General features: G+C 46.2%; 2 protein-coding genes across 6 annotated transcripts in view; both read right to left on the bottom strand.

Annotated features, from left to right (window-relative positions):
- Nucleotides 1-149: 149 nt before the first annotated feature.
- MSMO1 (methylsterol monooxygenase 1) lies at nt 150-13,910 on the bottom strand. Of its 5 annotated transcripts, none has more exons than XM_072724992.1 (6): nt 13,782-13,910; nt 8,751-9,036; nt 5,146-5,294; nt 3,782-3,908; nt 2,710-2,864; nt 150-1,170 (listed from the first exon to the last, which is right to left on the bottom strand). In XM_072724992.1, exons 2-6 carry the CDS (start codon nt 9,003-9,005, stop codon nt 975-977), a joined length of 882 nt encoding a protein of 293 aa, XP_072581093.1. In that variant the 5' UTR covers nt 9,006-9,036; nt 13,782-13,910; the 3' UTR covers nt 150-974. The 5 variants fall into 5 exon arrangements, with proteins under 5 accessions (XP_072581093.1, XP_072581096.1, XP_072581094.1 ...); XM_072724995.1 differs by lacking the exon at nt 13,782-13,910 and adding an exon at nt 13,133-13,231; XM_072724993.1 differs by lacking the exon at nt 13,782-13,910 and adding an exon at nt 11,090-13,216.
- A 5,034-nt stretch (nt 13,911-18,944) lies between these two features.
- KLHL2 (kelch like family member 2) overlaps nt 18,945-20,418 on the bottom strand; it is a 99,063-nt gene continuing 97,589 nt past the window's right edge. The window contains exon 15 of the mRNA XM_072724990.1: nt 18,945-20,074. Within this exon, the coding sequence (XP_072581091.1) occupies nt 20,046-20,074 (29 nt within the window). The 3' untranslated portion in view covers nt 18,945-20,045. The remainder of the gene's footprint in view (nt 20,075-20,418) is intronic.

The following is a 20,418-nucleotide window of genomic DNA, read 5'->3' as shown; positions in this document are numbered from 1 at the left end:
AGTTAGGCAAATGAGGCACTTTTTTAAAAAGCAGAATTATTCCTTTTATTACAAAACTTAGTGATTTAAGGACTTCTGTACTTTTCCTTATAAGAATAAGATATGTAAAAAAAAATCACCACTGATGTTCAAAATCAGAAACCAGATAATCAGACAAAAAAATCACATTTATTTCAATTGTTCAAAGTGCAAATACAGCAAGTAAGTTCACAATGTTTCAAGATACAGTTTTAAGTATAATGAAAACTTGATATACAAAAATGAAAGGGTAAATAGCAGAAATAAAGCTCAATTTTTTAAAAAAAAAAATTCAAGTAACCCGAAAACCTTTAGACTAAAATATCCCATTTATGACAATTCGGAAACGCCTTAATTTATAGATACCAGTAGCACATTGCCATCCGAAAGGGCTTCTCAAAGAAGGAGAATCACCCCAAACCAGTCAGCTCGGGACCAGAGTGGAAGTTCTTGGGGCGGGCTATTCCGGATTTGGCCGCCTCACTCTCACTGTCGATCCATACGGTTCAACCCATGATACTTGGATGTTTAGGCAAATTCTAGAAAATGTTTAAAGTTCAATATGAGGCCAACACCCTGCTAAGAGATACTGAAATGGCCACTATATTTACAAGATTTTAAAGACCCATCTTAGCTTCAGGCCTCTGGTGTTACAGGGGAAAGACAGACTGATACTTCTTCCATTACTTAGAACCTTTCTGTAAGGTTAGCAACACGGCCTTTAAAACCTCCTCGCGAAAATCATACTTCGTTATAGATTTACTTATTTCTACATATACAGAACTTTTATGTAAAGTAGAAAAAGTTCCCGCTAGGAAGATAATTAAAGGTTGTTAATGATCTTTGTATCACTTAGCAGCCAAGACACAGGTTTATTTCTGCTCCGCAGAAGCAAGGTTAGCTATTCGCTTCAATTCAGGGAGGTGTGTGCTTTCAGGATGGTGGAGAGGAGATATTTATTGCATCTTTTTCTCAATCTTCTTCATCTTTTCATTATAGGCAGTAAATTGAGAGTCTGTTCCAAAAATTCTATCCCACCATGTAAACGTGGAAGCATAGTTTCCGATGAAGTTCATGTGGTGGAAATCATGATGCCGAGAACCAGCATAGAAAGGGATCAGATTTAAAGGGTTCAGGGGAATGTCATAGCCACTGAAATGAAAATGAGGAAGATTGTTAAGGAAATGAATAGACTTCAAACAACTGACGATTCCATTGGTAGCAACATGCCTGTTAACGAATTCAAGTAACATTCCACTTTACCTAAGTCCCTTTATTTCTGACGTGTTTACATAAGCCAAAAAACTCACACAAGAATGGTACATATTCTAGAAACCATTTTAAGAGATTAAAATAAAAACCTTGAAAAATCTATAGAACTTAATTATTATACAACTGGGGATGAAACAGAGGGTGTTTACAGTAATCAATCTTTAGACACGGAATTTCAAGAATTATTTTTCTTTTCATTTTAGAGGAGCTTTCTCACCACAGTTTGTAATGCCCATAACAGTATGCCCATGATGTCCTTTGGGAAAGGTTGAACGAAACAAGTATCAAGCACCAAGAAGGTTGAATCTGCGAATCACTATGTAGCAACTCTTTAGAGGATCTTCCCTTATTTCCAATATCAAATCTAGAAGCTGACAGCCATAACTCTACAGCTCTGAATCACCCACCCTCTTCTTTCCTCAGGAGCTGAAGGGACCAGCGGAAGGACATGAGGGAAGTAGACAACTTTTACAACTTACCTGCAGAAGAATATCCCCTGCCTAGGACTGCAGGTGTTAATTTTGCTACCTTTGTGGTTTAAAAATATTCTTAGAATTTGATATTCTGCTTTCACAGGTAAAGCAATGAAGTCCCAAGTCGAAATGCAATGAATATATAATAATCGTGAAACAGTGAGAAATTAGGGTATTAGGCATTTTAAAAGGCAGCAAAAAGAAATAATTTACCACGAAATAGCTTCCCACCAACAAGAAGGAAGCACGTGAAATATGCACATGTTACAAGCAGTGTTTTCATCTCTGTTGGGTAGGAACCAGGAATACTCAGCGAGGGCTGTGTTTCAGTATTATTCTCAAGTAAGAGTTAGGTTTGGGTTCATTAAAAAAAAAAAAAAAAAGTGTTGGTCCTGAATTACGGTATTTAACTACATTTTTAAGAAAAACCACAAAAATATTTCCATTTGAACAATGTTTCAGGAAGGCCTAAGTGAGACATGAAACCCAAAACCCTGAAAGAGAATGCCTGACAGTTCTTTTTTTTTTTTGCCTGACAGATTTTGCCACATGGAAATTAAAAACTCGAGTACTACAAAGGACCACCGAGAGTTAAAATGCCAATGATAGATGGGGAGAAAATGTTTAAACAAATGTAATAAATAAAGGCAACATGAACCCAAAGGTTATGAGACATATAACCTAACAGAAAAATGGGCAAAGGATATAAGAGTCATTCAAAGAAGACAAAAATATGTTGGTCAATGAGCACACACAGATGCTCAGCCTCATGAGTCCCTGGAGAAATGCTGATCACAACACTGAAAACTCTTTTGCTCTCTTACAAAGATTATGATATTGACAAAATTAATCTGTCCTATTAGTCTGCTTAGAAATAAAGATCGTCTTATGACCATGGAAACAAAGATTTTATACTTTGATATACCTGATAGAGACCATAACTCACCTATGGACATCAATAGTTTCTATCAAACGAATGGTCACCCATGCCCAAAGGAGAATGACATGATCACATAAAAGCATGATTCCAATGAAAAACCCAGTTCCAAGAATCAGAGTTTCCAAAGGATGTGCATATTCAGCTTCCATTCCAAATGGAGCCTAAAATAGATACAAATTCCTTAATATATTATGACTGTTAACTTTACACGTCAGCTTGGCTAGGCTATTTTGCTAGATGCCCAACTGTTTGGTTGGTCAGACATCAGTCTGGACACTGCTGTGAAAGTATTTTGTAAATGTGACCAATATTTAAATCAGTGGACTTTGAGTCAAGGAGATGACCCTCCATAATGCAAGTGGGCTTTATCCAACCAGCTGAAGGCCTTAAAAGCCAAGACTGAGGTTTCATGAGGAAGAAAGAATTCTCTCCAGTGCAGTATAGAAACCCTGCTCGAATGTCCAGCCTGTGGTCCGCCCTATGCATTTCAGACTTGCCAGGCCCCACACGCACATAAGCCAGTTCCTTAAAATAATCTCTGTGTGGGGATCCCGGGGTGGCGCAGCGGTTTGGCGCCTGCCTTTGGCCCGGGGCGCGATCCTGGAGACCCGGGATCAAATCCCACGTCGGGCTCCCTGCATGGAGCCTGCTTCTCCCTCTGCCTGTGTCTCTGCCTCTCTGTCTCTCTCTGTGTGACTATCATGAATAAAATAAAATCTTTAAAAAAAAAAAAATCTGTGTGTGTGTGTGTGTATCTCCTATTAATTTTGTTTGGAGAACCATAATAAATACATATATTCTAACTTATTTATGCATATAGTTTTATAAATCTGCCACGTACCAGCAGGATAATGGTCTGGCCCCAAAAATGAGAGACAGAACTATTTCATATAGCACTTTTCTTCAAGATTTATAGAACTGGCTATATGTGTACGTGTGTGTGTGTTATGTTAACATGTTCATGCCAGAAAGAAAGACATACAAACATCACTGACCATTTTTTTTACAACCTCAGAAGATTTTTAAAAAGCATTTAGCCTCTAATAGAAAAAAAGTATTAAAAATAATTCTAACATACCTGAAACTCATGATGAACTTTATGAATATATTTATATATTCTTTTGTGATGCAAGAGCCTATGCAGGAAATAGTGCCAGGTGTCCTCAATCACCGCACAGCCAAAGCATCTTGCCAAAAGCATATACCTTTAAGATGACAATACTGTAATGAGTATAAAGTAATGTTTACTTAAACAATCTGAACTTTTACTTGGGATCACTGCTTGAGGAATTACATGAAACCAAATACCCACTAACCAGCTTGACCTAACTGGATACACTGATCAATAAACTCAAAATTGCTACGTACAAGGTGGCTATATAATACCACCTCAAGAAGGGTTAGAGATTGACCTCTATTCCAATCCTAATTTGTTTTTTAAAAACTCACATGTATGGGGCACCTGGATAGCTCAGTAGGTGGACATGCAACTCTTTACCTCAGGGTCATGAGTTTGAGCCCCACGTTGGGAGTGGAGCCAACTTAGAAAAAACAAAACTGAAAAAAATTTCACATGTTTAAAATCGAAGTTAAGAAACAAGATCCAAAACTTCTAGGAAAAGAGTAATTTGATGAAAGACTTGAGCAGAGATTATCAATAGTAAAATCATCACTTTTTTCCACGAGAGAGAGGGACAGAGGTGCAATGGGCAAGATATATTTTATATACAAATGAACACATACACAAAAACTCTTATATTACATATATTACAAAGAATAAGCATAAACCTGTATGTTGGTCTAGCTATATTTGGGTTATGTCAGGAGCAGACAGCTGAATACAAATATTATTTGAACACAACTACCAGTGCTCAGGTAATCTACACTTGTGTCTATACGGACACAATTCTTATAAACCTCATCATTACTCTCTTTTTACTCATTTAGACTTAAAATGTAATACAGTTTTGACAGAAGTGTGCTTATCTGTATAAAACCATATAAAGGATGCTACTGAAACTTCTGATGTAAGAAATCATTTCTAATAAAATATTACATTAAAACATAGAAAGAATGGGCAGCACAGGTGGCTCAGTGGCTGAGCATCTGCCTTCATTCAGCCCAGGGTGTGATCCTGAGGTCCCGGGATCGAGTCCCACGTCAGGCTCCTTGCATGGAGCCTGCTTCTCCCTCTGCCTGTGTCTCTGCCTCTCTCTCAGTGTCTCTCATGAATAAATAAATAAATATTAAAAAAATATATATATATATATAGAAAGAAAAATGGGAACATTTTTTAAGTTTCTGCTCTAGTTGACGTTCCTACATTTTATTTACTTTTAAAGTTTAGAACAAACAAATGAAGAAGGAAGATAAACATGACGGATATTTCAACTAGATCATAAACCAAGACTGGGTATCAAAATCAAATGTTTATCTACATACCATCTTGGCATTCTTTCCCAATCATAAGGTATATTAAAATACTCTGTAAAATAATAAGTTCCACAGATCAAAGGAAGCTGGATACAAAAGTGATTAAAGAGAAGTACTTTAAAACATTTCCATTGGTTTTCCCAGGTTTCTGGTTTATCCTATGGAGAAAAAAAAAAAATCACAATATTTATTATTAGCCTCTGCTATCAAGTGTTTGACTTGAATCTTAGAGTAAATTCCTATTTCTGTAATGTTTCTAAGTGACCTTATTTTATGTTATTTAGTTAATCTTATGATGAGAATTCCGTATTATGGTTACTATGTTGCAGTAACTGAGGCCCACAAATGACAGCCTCCTCCCCCCCTTCTAGACTCTTGACAACTATGATCACTAGTTTGAATAGGAGAAGAAACTGATAATGCACAAACCCAGGTGTAATGGTCGCAAACAAACCAAAGAAACACTAAAGAGTAACTGTCCAGTCCGTGCTGCCCACGGATGATTCTCTTCTGTCACCCAGGAATTTCAGAGAGGAAAAGTGGCACAGCACGATGACAGGGGAGTTCTCCCGACTGCCGCAGCAGCCGTCCACGTAGCACCGGAAGGCTTGGTCACACAGGGAAATCGGTGCTGCCAGCCGCTCTGCGGTGCTCATTCCCAGAAGCGAGCATATTTTGGTTCACATACGATAGCAGAATTACAAACTCTCTGAGCTGCAAGAACTTCAGAAATGTGTCCAGTGTTTCCCCAAAAATGAAGAGCTACTGCCCACCGATAACGACATTCAGAGATGAAAGTCAGAACAAGAAAAGTAAGATCAACGTAGTAAACATGCAAAAAACCCTCATCAGGGTATCAACTTGCATAGCAAGCCATATAAAAACAACTCAATTTATTCAATTTAAAGGGCTGTAATAATAATAATAATAATAATAATAATAATAATAATTAATAATAAAATAAAGGGCTGCAGTTAGGGGCGCCTAGGTGGTTGAGTTGGGTTAAGTGTCCACCTTCAGCTCAGGTCATGATCCCGGGGTCCTGGGATCCAGCCCCGCATGGCGATCCCCACTGGGCTCCCTGCTCAGTCTGCTTCTCCCTCTCCCTCTGCTCTTCCCCCTTCTCACGTGTGCACGCATGCTTGCTCGCTCTCAAACAAAATCTTTAAAAGGCTGCAATTTGATAAGAAAAAGTACTTTTGGTTTTACTAACAAATGGTGATAATAAATAATAGTTATTGCTTTGTTTTAAATGTCCTTACTTAAACATTCAGACAACTACTGGTGAAACTCTTAACTAGACCACAGTATCCCAAGTATGGAAACTACTGCTCATCAGCAGAAGCCCACAGAGGTCGACTACCTTGTCCAGATCAAATAAGTAGTTATTAGAACCAGGACTAACTCTAATCTAGGTCTCCTAGACTAACTTAATTCTAGGACTTTAAACTTTTCTTTTTTGTTGTTTCCCCCCCCCCCCCCCCAAAAAGGAAAAAGCATTCAATTGATAACCAATCTAGAGCATAAGTAAGCCTCCAATCACAGGGCCTTCACTAACTAGTTTTCTAGCTCTGTGATGCTCACAACTCAGTCTCCTCAACAGTAAAAGAGGGGATTAGGCAAGATAATTTGTCACTGGCTATCTCTTCTCTGAGATTATCTGACCTCACTACGCAAACCTCCAGTCTGTGACTGAGGATAAAATAGTCTAGCTTGGGCAATTTCTGCCTAGAAACTGTGCTTAGCAGACCTAATATCATAGCTTGATTCTGATACTCATTTAGCTGCAGAAATTAACACAGAAAGTAATCAATTCTAACTACAAAACCACATATTTTACTGTTTAAAGTCTACGCAAATTAGTTTAGAAGACAGTGAACAATGAAACACTCACATTGATTTACCATCACAATTCATGTTTGTATCAAAAAAGCTCAAAGCAGGGGTTTTCAGGGTTGTGAAACTCAAAGAAGACAAGGCACTGTGAAACCACACCACCCAGGCTTTCTATTTCTGTTGATAGACAACTACCTGCGACCAACTAGACAACTACGTGTACTGTCTTTTGCCAAAGCTGAAAGTCATGCATAAAAACCCTGACTTAAAAAGGTCTTCCTGGCTCTGTAAAAGTTACCACCTCTGACCGGTGAGAGAACGGCAGAGGGCGGGAGGCCAAAGACACTCTGGCCTGGCCAGACACACCACGAATCAGCTCTATAAGCAAATGCAGGGGCGACACACTGGAGCCAGAATCGCCCCAACACACGTGAGAACTCAGACATCCAAACTGAACTCTGCCTTTAAAAGCAGGCCCCGTTACACAAAGCATTTTGAAACTTCTGTCCTTAATTTAGGGCGACAGGATACTCCTCTTTGGACACGTCCCTTTTTATTTCCTCCCCCCTTTGGCTTAGAGTCAAGTGGCCTGACCCCTGCACTATCCCCAGAGAGAATCCATGAGAGCACGTGAGTCAGCACCCAATGTGAGATTCACTGGGAGAGGCAACGGGCCAATAGACGGACAGGAGAGGACATGCATGAGGCCAACCACCCGATGAATGCCCTCAAAGTGTCCACTTTCTACCAAGACCATGCACCTCTGAGTCTGAGTTTGCGTGACTTTTTAGAAGAGTAAACAGCAACTATTAGACACTACTATAGCACCTTAGAGTTTGCCAAGCGCTGATAAATCGTCTCCAGTAAGCTAGTCCAGATTCTGGTCTAGGCACCCCGTCGAGCTCCAGTCTACACACGGGCAGAGCTCACCACTTGCCCCGTGCCTAACATGAGAAGAGGCACTAGGTCTATCGCAACACGTTGTCACACACAGAGGCAATCTTGGGGAATTTAGTGCACCGAAGCAAATACCTAGAACCTCAGAGCATCAGGGCTTCCTCATTTGGGATAACATGGATCCTGCAGGACCCCCAGCATATATTTAAGTAAAAAAACATGACTTTCAATAGCTCTGATCAAGATCTTACAATATTAAACATACACTTAAGTGGCTGAGACATCAGGGGTTGGAATGAGTTGCCAATTACCTACAAATCTCTAACTTCTCTTTCCAGCTGGTTTAAAGATTGAAACTTATAAACCCATATTAGATAAATGTTGCATCTACTGAAAGCGAAATTAAATTATTCTTGAAATATTATCAATAATGATCTAGGGCTGTACTGTCCAATGTGGCAGGAACTAGAAATATGTGGCTACTGACCACTTTAATTATGGCTAGTCTAAATTGAGACGGGCTAAAATTAATGTAAAATACACACTTGATTTCTTTCCCCCCCCCCACTGGCTGCTTAGAGTTACACCCGATTTCAGAGACATTGTGAGAATATGAACATGAAGTATTTCATTAGGTACTTCTAAATTCTGATTACTTGTTGAAATAATAATAGTTTTGATTTATTGTGTTAAATAAAACATAACATTAAAATTAATTTCCCTATTTCTTTATATCTTTTTATGTATTTTATAAGAAAATGATCCTTCTTTGTATTTCTACTGAACAGCCCTAATGTAGGTTCTCTCAAAACGAAGTTATATTTACTTTTAAAATATTCAAGATGAATGATAACATTCCACTCCAAGTCCATCACACTCACCTTTTGAATTTTGTACTTTTTCATGAAAGGTATAAATTGAAACAAAAATCCAGGTAAACAGAACAAGAAATAAAGAACTTCGTGAACTATCAAGGATCCCCATGTTGCAATCTGGAACTTTGTATAATTATTCAACATATAGTTCCAAGCATTTTTAAATGGTTCTTGTAGAGGGTTCTCAGGTAAAAGTGAATCTACATACTCCACAGCCAAGGATGCTGAACTAAAGATGCTGATACTTTCATTTGTTGCCATTTTTCAAATCTCTGCAGAAAGCCTTAGAATTCTGTAAAAGCAAATAAATAAATAAATAAATAAGCAAGCAAGCCAGCCAGCCAAACAATAAAATTCAAAGAAAATAATTTTTTAAAATTCATCTTCTGATAATTTTTAAAACAACTAATACTAAAGTACCAGTTCTCGGGTCCTAAACGTGAGATTTAAAAAAAAAGTCTATGGGAGGTGATGTCATCACCATGGTTATGTGTAGGCACTGATTGAAAAGCCGCATGCTGGGGCACCTGCGTGGGTCAGTGAGTTAAACACCAGCCTCTTGGTTTTGGCTCAAGGAAGGAGCTCCAACCTGGCCTCTGCTCTCTACCCGCAGGGCAAAGTCAGTTTGAGATTCTTTCTCCGTCCCTCTCCTGCACTCTCCCCTCCACTACTCCCCCTCATTTCAAGGGCATGTGGGCTCCTAAGTGTCCGTGCTCTCTCTCACACCTGCTCTCTCTCTCTCTCTCTATATATATATATATAAATAAGTATCTCTAAAAAATAAAAGCCACATGTTAACTTTCAAGAGAGGGATCTAAAGAACAGTAAACAAAGAATTTCAGACTATCTTTAAAGAGACTTCTCGATGTGGGCTACATGGGAAAACTTGTAATTTAAATTAGCAATAGAGGAGTTCCAGTGTCACTCAAAACCAAACAAAAACCAAAAAAAAAAAAAAAAAAAAAAAAAACCCTATAAAAGTTTGCCAAATAAGACTACACACACACAAAAAATACTTCTGATTGGGGAACAGACAATTATAAATAAAGTCAGAGATCAAATGACAAACTGGAAAAAATATTTCCAACACGTAAGACAAAAGGCTGCAAAGTATGCTTTGGGAAAAGACTAAAAATCCAACAGAAAAATGACAAAGACCATCCCCAAGGGGTTCATGGAAAAATAAATATAATACAAATGTTCACTAGACAAATAAGCAGCTCAGTTCGACTCAAATAAAGAAATACACCCTGAAACAAAAATCTTTAAAAGTTTCAGTGTTTGGGACCTAGAATTGCTAAGGGCAACAATTTGGAGAAACAGGCATCATTATACACTGTTGATGGAGGGATTAGCAGGCCTTTGAAGAAAAATTCACAATATGTGCCACAATTCAAAATAAATATACCCTTTGACCCAGCAATTTTCTCACCCAGGCACCCTGAGACTGAAGGAAACATTGCTTAGCATATGCTAAGCATATTTTGCATAGCAGCAAAAAACAAGGAGAAAACAACAGACCGATGTCCACCAACAAGAAAGGAATTAAATAAATCCTAAGTCCTTCCACAGAGGATTACACAGCCACTTAAGAGAACAGGAAACTGGGACGCCCTGGTGGCTCAGCGGTTGAGCTTCTGCCTTTGGCCCAGGGCATGATCCTGGAGACCCTGGATCGAGTCCCACATCGGGCTCCCTGCATGGAGCCTGCTTCTCCCTCTGCCTCTCTCTCTCTCTTTGTCTCTCATGAATAAATAAATAAAATCTTAAAAAAAAAAAAAAAGAACAGGAAACTGTATATGCTCTGGGACAGAAAGACGTCCAAGACAAGATGTTAAACCAAAGAGCAAGCTGCACAATAATACACATAACAAGGTGCCCCTCTCATATTTTTGTGAAAAGGTTATACATTTGTGCACTTTCATGCCTATGGACAGACACACACACACACACACAGAGGACATGCGTGTAAGGAACACTTTAGAGTGATGACCTTTAGGGAAAAGAGATTAAGGGGAAGAAGATGTGTGCATTGCATATGTGTGCATCCAGTGTGTGTGTGGGGGGGGGGGGTCATGGAGGAGAGGAGAAAATCTGTACTTTCCATTTTATACTTTCTTACAATTATAATTTTGTCATGAGTATGCTTTACCTATATAATAAATAAGCATGACAGGTCACCAGATCAGAAAAGTCTATAAACAATGTCACTTTCCTAAAAATGTTCACTGTTGTTCCTAATTTACAAATTATGATGGACTACTTTGAAAACAAAATTATTTTAAGGCTCAGAAGCACTCTTAATAGCGCTTAAGATGCCCCACTTCCCATACCCGACCTCTTACCGGTTCCTCACGGAGGATAGCGGGAAGCTGCCTTCCTCGGTCTCTGACTTCAGTTCATATCCTTATGATATGTCCTACGCGTCCTCAACGGACTTCTACTAGGGAGGCCCCATTACAGGCGGTGCCGTCCCAACATCAGCATTTCCCACTCATGCTCCCGGACACGGACTAGTCTTCTGTTCTTATCTACCTGAGAACTTGCCCATCACTTACCCTTTCTCATCTTTCGTCTTTCCCTCTAGTGAAGTCCATCCCCTCAAGTTTGTCCCTTCTTCCCCAAGCCCCTGTCCCTCTTCTTTTCCTTTGAACCAACTCCTCTCTCTAGGGAGAAATCAACAAAGAGCCTCCCTTTGTCTTGCTCTCACCCTCACAACTCACTCAAGGACTTGCAATCGAGGTCCCATCCACACCAAGGTATCTTCAATCTCCTAACTTGCAAGGTAAAAGTCATTCTAATCCTCATTTTTCATGAGCTCACTGCTGAACCAACCCCTTACTAGCTGTGTGACCTGCAGCAAGTTATACAACCTCTCAGAGCCTGTTTTATCATCTGCAAAATGTACAGGAAAACAATAGTAAGTAATAGATGGTGGGGATCGTTTCATCATGTATACATATATTAAACCACCACAATGTCGACGTCAAATATCTTACAATTTTACCTGCCGCATGTTCTCTCTACATTAACCACTTTAACCCTTACTGCACCTTCATGAGGTAGGTAATTTTATTATCTCTATTTTACAAATGAAAAACTGAGGTTTAGAAAGAATAAACAACTTTCCTAACCCCACTTACAAAAACACTAAATGGGGGAGCCTGTGTACTCACCCCTTATGCTCTACTGTAATCCAGAAATAATAAAGTAACACAATAAATATTACAGTAAGAAAGGAGTAATTCCTACAGCTTTCCCAAGGCTCCCTAAAGATATTCTATTCAGGCGGTCTTCATTTTCACATTTCCCATTTACTCTCCAGCTGTTACAACCTGCTTCCTCTTTTTGTCACTGCAGTGAATTTGTTCTTACTAACACCATCACCGAGGATCTCCTAGCTGCCAAATCCAACACTCTTTAGGGTTGATCTGACCAGTTTGAAGCCTAAAATACTCTCCTCCCTTGGTTCTTGGGATTCACATGTACTCACTATGTGCAGCTCCTGTGCCAGCTGCCGCCCTCACCCCTGACTGCAAGACATAAACTCTGATGAGGAACATACAGCAATAACTAGACTATCACAAAGTTGGGTGATAAGAACAGTAACAGGTTGGAAATCGAGAGTGCCCGAACAGAGGGCCAGGGAAGTCCTTGAAGAAAGATGCCATCTCCGGATGCCTCGGTGGCTCAGCACTTGAGCATCTGCCTTCAGCTCAGGGCGTGACCCTGGGGTCCCGGGATGGAGTCCCCCATCCGGCTTTCTGCAGGGAGCTTGCCTCTCCCCCTGCCTGTGTCTCTGCCTCTCAGGAACAAATAAATAAAATCTTTATAAACACACACACACATAAAAAGAAAGATGCCATCTAAGCTGAGACTTGGAGCGTAAGGGGGATCTGATGAAAGGATGAAAGGCCTACAATGGGGGGCGGGGGGAGGAACAGGGAGTGTTGTGACTGGAGGGCCCATCAGATGCAAAGACTCCAGCAGGAGAGGAGAACGAAGACAGCACCGGCTGATGAGTCGGTCCGTGCTACAGCTTTTGAGAAAGGGCGGCCTGGGAATGGAGGCCGGATCCCCAGTGCCTGCCTTTCTTCTGTCCCGGAGGAGCCAGTGACCGTCCCGCTTCCTGTTTTAAGGTGGGCTGCCGCCCCCCCCCCCTTCCCAGGTCAGGCTCTGATGGGCTGGGGCTCCACCCGCCAGCTCGTCCGCCGGCTCCTCCGCCCCGCAGAGCCCTGCACCTGCCCCGCAGCCCTCCGACTCTACCTTCCCTGACCTCTAACCTGCCCAACTGCACCATCACCTGCTGAGTGAACATCACCTTGCAGGGCGATGTTCCGGGTCGGCCCTGTCCCCGCCGCCCCCCTTCAGCCTTCACCCCTCTTCACCCTCTCTTGCAGACGCTGGGCTTCTGGGCCTCCCTCCGGGAGCCCGCCCGCCCGCCGCACACGGGCAGGGAGGCGGCCACCTCCGCCGCACGAACCGGAGCAACAAGCAGGCCTCGCGGGGCGGAGGACCCCTCCCTCCCCTTCTCCCAGGCTCGCGCGAGGCCCGGCGCCTGCTCCATCCCGCGGAGCCCGGGGTGCACGGGGCCCCTCCTCCGCCGGGCCTGCCCAGCGGCTCAGCTTGCCCCCGCGACCGCGGCGACCACAGGAGGCTCCAGGCAGGGCAGTCGGGCCGCGTCCTGCCGCACGTCCCCAGGGGGCGCCGCCCGGGACCCGGGCCCGGCCTCGGGATGCGCGGGGATGCGCGGGGATGCGCGGGGATGCGCGGGGATGCGCCGGGCCCCTCCGCCCCCCGAGCCCCCACTGCCCGCGGCCGGAGCGCACGTCCCAGGCCACCGCCCGGCCCTCCCCGGCCGCCGCGCCGCCCGACCCAACTCCTATTCACCCCGCAGGGGCCTCGCCCCAGACGCCCTCCGCCCGCCCGCCCGCCGCCGGCCCCGACGCTCCCGCAGGCCAAGCCGCGCGCCCCAGCGCCGCCCCCCGCCCGGCGAGCTCGGGGGCCCCGGCCCGCAGCCTCCGTCCCGGGCCTCACCTGGCCGAGCGGCGGGAACGCGAGCCGCGGGCTCCGGCCGCCGCCAGGTGCCTCTGCGCGCCGGGGGCGGGGCCAGGAGCGCGAGGCCGGCGTCTGCGGCCGCCATTGGCTGCCCAGGGCTCCCGCCCCGCCCCCCCGGCGCTGCGATTGGTCCCCGCGCTCGCCGGCCTGGCGTGACCCGCGTGAGCGCAGCCCCGGCGGCCGCAGCCATTGGCCGGGCGGATGGAGTGAGGATAGTGAGACCGCGGCGCGCAGCCGGGGCCGGCCCGGGGGCGGGGCGGGGCGGGGCGTTGCCCGGGCAACCGCGCGCCGCCGTACTTCCGGCCCAGCCGGCGCGGCCCCGGGAGCCCCCCGCCCGGCCGTGACCCCGCGCCCCTGGGCAGCAGCCGCGACGCCACCTGGGAGACGTCGTGGGGATGCGCTTTGCGCACCTCCGGGGCTCGGGGGCTCCGGGGCCTCGCCGCGACCCCGACGTCGTTCCCGGCTGCATCGGGCGGGACCTCTGTGACCCCGATGCACCTGCAGCACCGGGATGCGCGCCGAGGATGCGCGCGCGGAGTATCCCCTGTCATCGGGGCTGGGATGGGGGGGGACGGGGAGCACCGGGACACTGCCCCAGGGGCTGGGATGGGGGGGGCGGGGAGCACCGGGACACTGCCCCAGGGGCTGGGATGGGGGGACGGGGAGCACCGGGACACTGCCCCAGGGGCTGGGATGGGGGGGACGGGGAGCACCGGGACACTGCCCCAGGGGCTGGGATGGGGGGGGCGGGGAGCACCGGGACACTGCCCCAGGGGCTGGGATGGGGGGGGCGGGGAGCACCGGGACACTGCCCCAGGGGCTGGGATGGGGGGGACGGGGAGCACCGAGACACTGCCCCAGGGGCTGGGATGGGGGGTGGGACGGGGAGCACCGGGACACTGCCCCAGGGGCTGGGATGGGGGGTGGGACTGGGAGCACCGGGACACTGCCCCAGGGGCTGGGATGGGGGGGCGGGGAGCACCGGGACACTGCCCAGGGGCTGGAATGGGGGGGACGGGGAGCACCGGGACACTGCCCAGGGGCTGGGATGGGGGGGACGGGGAGCACCGGGACACTGCCCCAGGGGCTGGGATGGGGGGGACGGGGAGCACCGGGACACTGCCCCAGGGGCTGGGATGGGGGGGCGACGGGGAGCACCGGGACACTCCCCAGGGGCTGGGATGGGGGGGACGGGGAGCACCAGGACACTGCCCCAGGGGCTGGGATGGGGGGGCGGTGAGGACCAGGACACTCCCCAGGGGCTGGGATGGGGGGGGACGGGGAGCACCAGGACACTGCCCCAGGGGCTGGGATGGGGGGGACGGGGAGCACCGGGACACTCCCCAGGGGCTGGAATCCGGGGGGTGGAGGGGAAGGACCAGGACACTGCCCCAGGGGCTGGGATGGCGGGTGGGATGGGGAGCACCGGGACACTGCCCCAGGGGCTGGAATCCCGGGCCGGGGAGCACCAGAAGGTCCAGAGTGCGGGTGACCCCGAGGACGTGACACACGGAACCTGCCCACGGCCCTGCCCTCACCTGAGTCCTTGTCCACCTCCAACACTTGTCTGCGGGGAACAGCAGTAGCCTCGAGTCCAGGGGTGAATGTAGGGATTTAAGGTCAGAGCGCTCCCTACAGGTTTGCAGAGGGGGGTTCCCGGGTGGCCGAGGGCACTTCCTAGTCGGTAGTTCCAGGGAGCGGAGGTGTTGTTCCTGTCAGGGCTCCGCTCAGCCTGGCCTTGTCCCTGAAGCGCTGGCCACCTGCTGCGCCACCTGCTGCGCCACCCATCACCGTCCGCTCGGGGACCCTCTGCTTGAGCACATCCTCCCGAGAGGTGTCATCAGGCTCCACGGCCTCTGCTCCCGTCTAAGGCCCCACGTCCAACAACGGCCTCTCCGAAAAATACCGGGACAGGCCATGTACAATGACAAGCAACGGGCCGTGCCCCCTGGGCGGTCGGGGCCCTGTGGTTGGGGCGCCGAGCGCTCCCGTCGGGCCCATCCTCAGGCCTGAGGCAGGTGCAGGCAATGACCCCTTGGGCCTGGGCACCCTCCGGGGGCGACCAAGAGCAGGGCTGCAAAGGCCTGCCCCGTGGCCTCCTTCGGGACCACTTGGCCAGCCCGCCCCAGGGCCCCCTCTCCCTGGCCCAGGTGGTGGGTGGGACTGCAGCCCACTTTTCTGGCTGCCCCAACCCGCTGTGCTGTCCCCCATCCTGTGCCGGACATGCACCACGGGGTCACACTCACCAGGCCTGTTAGCTGTGCGTGGCCACCTCTGTCTTGTCAGGCACCTGTTTGCTGGGACCCCAAGTCCTAGAGCTCACCTGTTTGCTGGGATCCCAAGTCCTAGGGCGCACCTGTTTGCTGGGATCCTGAGTCCTAGGGCGCACCTGTTTGCTGGGATCCCAAGTCCTAAGGTGCACCTGTTTGCTGGGATCCCAAGTCCCAGGGCACACCTGTTTGCTGGGATCCCAAGTCCTAAGGTGCACCTGTTTGCTGGGATCCTGAGTCCTAGGGCGCACCTGTTTGCTGGGATCCTAAGTCCTGAGGTGCACCTGTTTGCTGGGATCCCAAGTCCCAGGGCGCACGTAAGGCCACCTGCACAGTGTCTGCGGTGCGGGAAGGGCTCGGTCCAGGTCGCTGAGCGGTCCAGACCTCGAGCCCTACCACAGTGGGCCTGTTTCCTGGGTGAGAGCAGGTGTATTGGGGAGGGGGGGGGCGAATGACTATTTAAATCCTGGACATGTAGGGCTGAGAGGAAACAGGTAGGACAGCTGGGCGCCCCTTCCCGCGGCGAGGTTCAGGGAACAGTAACGGAGGTAACTTATGGAAGGCCTTCTGCGTTCCAGGCATATTCACAGACCTCATTTCTCTCATATCCCAGAATAACCTTGTGACACAGACGCTAGTGTCACCACTTTAGAGCCGACAAAATAAGGGTCGGAGGTCACGCGACACGTTTAAAGTCCCAGCTGGCAGCTAATCGAGGGGGATGCAAATCCAGAGCCTCTAGCTCTTGTGCCCTTGGATTTTCCAGAACACACACTGCTGGTTTTCCTGTAGAGTCACAAAGCCAGGGTGGGGACCCGAGTCTCGATTCGAGGTGTGATCCCACTGCCCCAAGTCACCTCATCTCCGACATGAGGCATTGGCAGCCATACAAGGGCGTAGGAGGCAACTGCTCCAGAGCAAAATGCAACCAGAGGCGCCTTGTTTAGCCCATCACGGCGTGGGGTGCGCCACCCGTGGATCCCGTGGAGTCCCGCAAGTCCTCAGCAGCCGGGAGGATGACCACGTAGGTCCTCAAGGGATAAGGGATCATAATAAAAACCAGCAGCCATGTGGCAGAGTCCACGGGAAGAGGAAGAGGAGCCAAAGTCCCCCGGCCGCACACATCGTCCCCCTTCACCGCAGCAGCAGCGCTTTGGGCCGACACGGCCCAGGTCCAAGCAAGGCAGGCAGCGGTCACTTCACAAGGCAGGACACGGCCTGGCCTCGAACCCTGCTCACACCCAGTGCCGTGTCCCTGGGAGGGTCTCTAAAACCCCCTGCGTCTCAATTCCCAGTCTTTCTCGTACAATAGAAGGTGCCAGGAATGCCTTCCCATGCCTTTTTTAAAAGGCAGATGTTCCAACCTGGAAAGACAGAGGGGCACGGGGAAGCAGGGAGACCCAAAGCCACGAAAGGGGGATCCCTGGGTGGCTCAGCGGTGAGCACCTGCCTTTGGCCCAGGGCGTGATCCTCGAGCCCCGGGATCGAGTTCCACTTCGGGCTCCCAGCATGGAGCCTGCTTCTCCCTCCTCCTCCTCTCTCTCTCTCTCTCTGTGTCTCTCATGAATAAATAAAATCTTTAAAAAAAAAAAGCCACGAAAGACATAGTTCACAATCTACCTATTGACAACCCCTGGTAAACTCCCTTACAGTACAGCTATTAAAGCTTTGAAGAAGTAAAGACAAAGATGTCCTTGACATGCTAAGTATCTAAGACTTTGTCACCTTAATAGATTGCATTTCAAGAAAGGCTTAAAAATGTATTTTTTAGAGGTTTAGAGGTTATTTTTTTATTCACAGAGGTTTCATGGCGCATCAGTGCTTAGAAGTGAGCAGGAAAGATAACGGCACACGTTTTCCTTGGTGCCACAGCCACGTTCACTAGACCTTCACCAGGTGTGTTGACGATGGATGTGCCTGGAGCCACATTAATGCAGAAATTCATTTTTTCAGAAGGTAAGCAGAGGTTTCTTTTCTTTTTCTGATTAAATGCCTTATATTTCCATTTAAACTAAAAGTTCAGGTAAGTAGTAAATATGGTTTTATGTTTAAATTTCAGTAGTCTATATTAAACTAAATGGAAATTTTATCACAGGTATAAATCTTGATTATGGACTGTTCTGGATAACCTTCTGTTCACGCCAACCTCTTAAATTCTTCTTCTGAGGCACAGTCAGCATATCCTTATATCCTTCACTCTTTGTCCTTCTCCTTCTCCTCCCCTCCCTCCCCTCTGTACTCTCTCAGGGCTCCGGCACCTCAGCTGTCCATCCCACTCCCTCACTCCCATTCCCTCAATTCCTTTGATTTAGTATCAAAACCACAAATTTTTTCTCAGTTGCTCTGGAATAGGTATTTTTTTCTTTGACTTACTTTTTGATCCTTTGCTATTTGTTTTATTGTCACCTTGTGCTCATATTAGGAACAGAGGAATATAAAAACTTTAAATTTCACCAATACTTGGGAGACTTTTCCCTGATGGTTGAGATAACGTTTTCTTGGATCACAATTTTCAATGACTTCAGTTACTGATAACAGACTTGCCTTATAGGTTCCTGACAACGAGTTAAAAATACTGATTTGTGGGGCACTCGGGTGGCTCAGCAGTTGAGCGTCTACCTTCGTTCGGCTCAGGGTGTGATCCCGGGGTCCTGGGATCGAGTCCCACATCGGGCTCCCTGCAGGGAGCCTGCTTCTCCCTCTGCCTGTTGTGTCTCTGCCTCTCTCTGTGTGTCTCTCATGAATAAATAAATAAAATCTTTAAAAAAATTGATTTGTGAAGTTAGAAAACACAAATCTTAAAAAAGAACAGAAAAACAAAACAGGCAACTTTCTTAATACGAAACTAAATAGATAAAAATCATGGACAATGTGAAACAAATAATATACAAACTTTTATTCAAAGATATTCAAGAAAGACATGTTTTGGTCATTTTAAAGTGAGATTAATTGAAGATCTCAGAAAAACTGTATTTGATCAACACACATGGCTACGCACAGAAAGTTCTCTCTTCTGTTAATAGCAGCTAAATTTATACACACAGAAAAAATTCTTAAGACCATGCAAATTCAGTTGAATTCCATACATTCATTATATTCATCAAAAACCTGCAATAATGTTCATGCCAAAGTGTTACGTTAAGAAAAAAATTAAAGATACACACCAAAACATGACCAAGATTAAACTAAAGAAAATAATAAATAAGCATAATTTATATTTTATTTAAAAAAGTTTGGCATCACACATATTCAAGTGTGTTACACCGTGTTCATTCCTCAGAAGTGGCATTTTAAAGTGTTAAGCATTGTTAAATATCAAAAAATACAACTCTGTTTTACAATGTAGTACTGGCATAATTCAAAGTACTGTGCCAATTATAAATAGTATAATCAAGTTTCAAACATCTTTTCAAACATATTTAAAGGAAAGCGTATAGACACACATTTATATGCACACAATTTGTTATACTCATGTAATCAAAGATATTTTATAAAAGCAAACAGTTTTATCCCTCAGCTAGTTTGTATACTTACATAGATTTTAATACCTGTTCAAAGATTTTCAGTTCCTGTGCATACAGATTTTTCAGGAGAAGGAATAAAGATAAAATTTAATTTTACAAGAACACACATTACTTTATCTTCCTTCACAAAGTAATCCATAGTCACTCAAGGTTGGTAAGAACTAGTCTTTAAGAAAGCAGCTGTTGTCTAAAGACTACAGAGTAAGTACCGCAGTCCCGGTTTCTTATTAAAATTCAGTCAGCTGCTGCTCATTGCAGAAAAAGCCTACGCAGTGCTTCTACCAAAAATAATCTTCAGTATCTGAGGCCTATTAAGGCAGCCGATCTGATCTTCTGCTGAGACTTAAAGAGCAGCCACAAGTGGAGAAGTGCTAGACTCTGAGTCGCTTCAGAAATACGTGGTGAAGCCTGCTTCTCATGTATAAATATGCCAAAAATGTCCTTCCGGCTCATAATGGTTTATCAATAACTGTGACCCCTGAGCAGAGAAACGAAGAAATACAATAGAAGTCACAGGCAACATCCTGTACCTCTGAGAAAAGACTATGTTCTCTATTATTGGAACAAGAGGGACTGAATGAATCATGGTGTTTCAAGATCTCTTTCTTCAATTTGAATACTACTGTCATTTTAACCGAAATGACACAGAAACCTCTGCTCATTATGGACCAGAACTGCATCAGACTCCTTAAATCCAGAACTCGTCTTTAAGGAGCTGTGTTTTTAATCAGGAAATATCAAAATCCACCTAATATTCAAAGGGACACGAACCTTTTGTGGGGGATGGGTATTTTCATTATCTTGATTGTGATGATGGGTTCA

The sequence above is a fragment of the Vulpes vulpes genome, chromosome 10 (genome assembly GCF_048418805.1).
Source record: "Vulpes vulpes isolate BD-2025 chromosome 10, VulVul3, whole genome shotgun sequence".
NCBI lineage: Eukaryota > Metazoa > Chordata > Mammalia > Carnivora > Canidae > Vulpes > Vulpes vulpes.
This window is presented reverse-complemented; position numbering and strand designations above follow the sequence as displayed.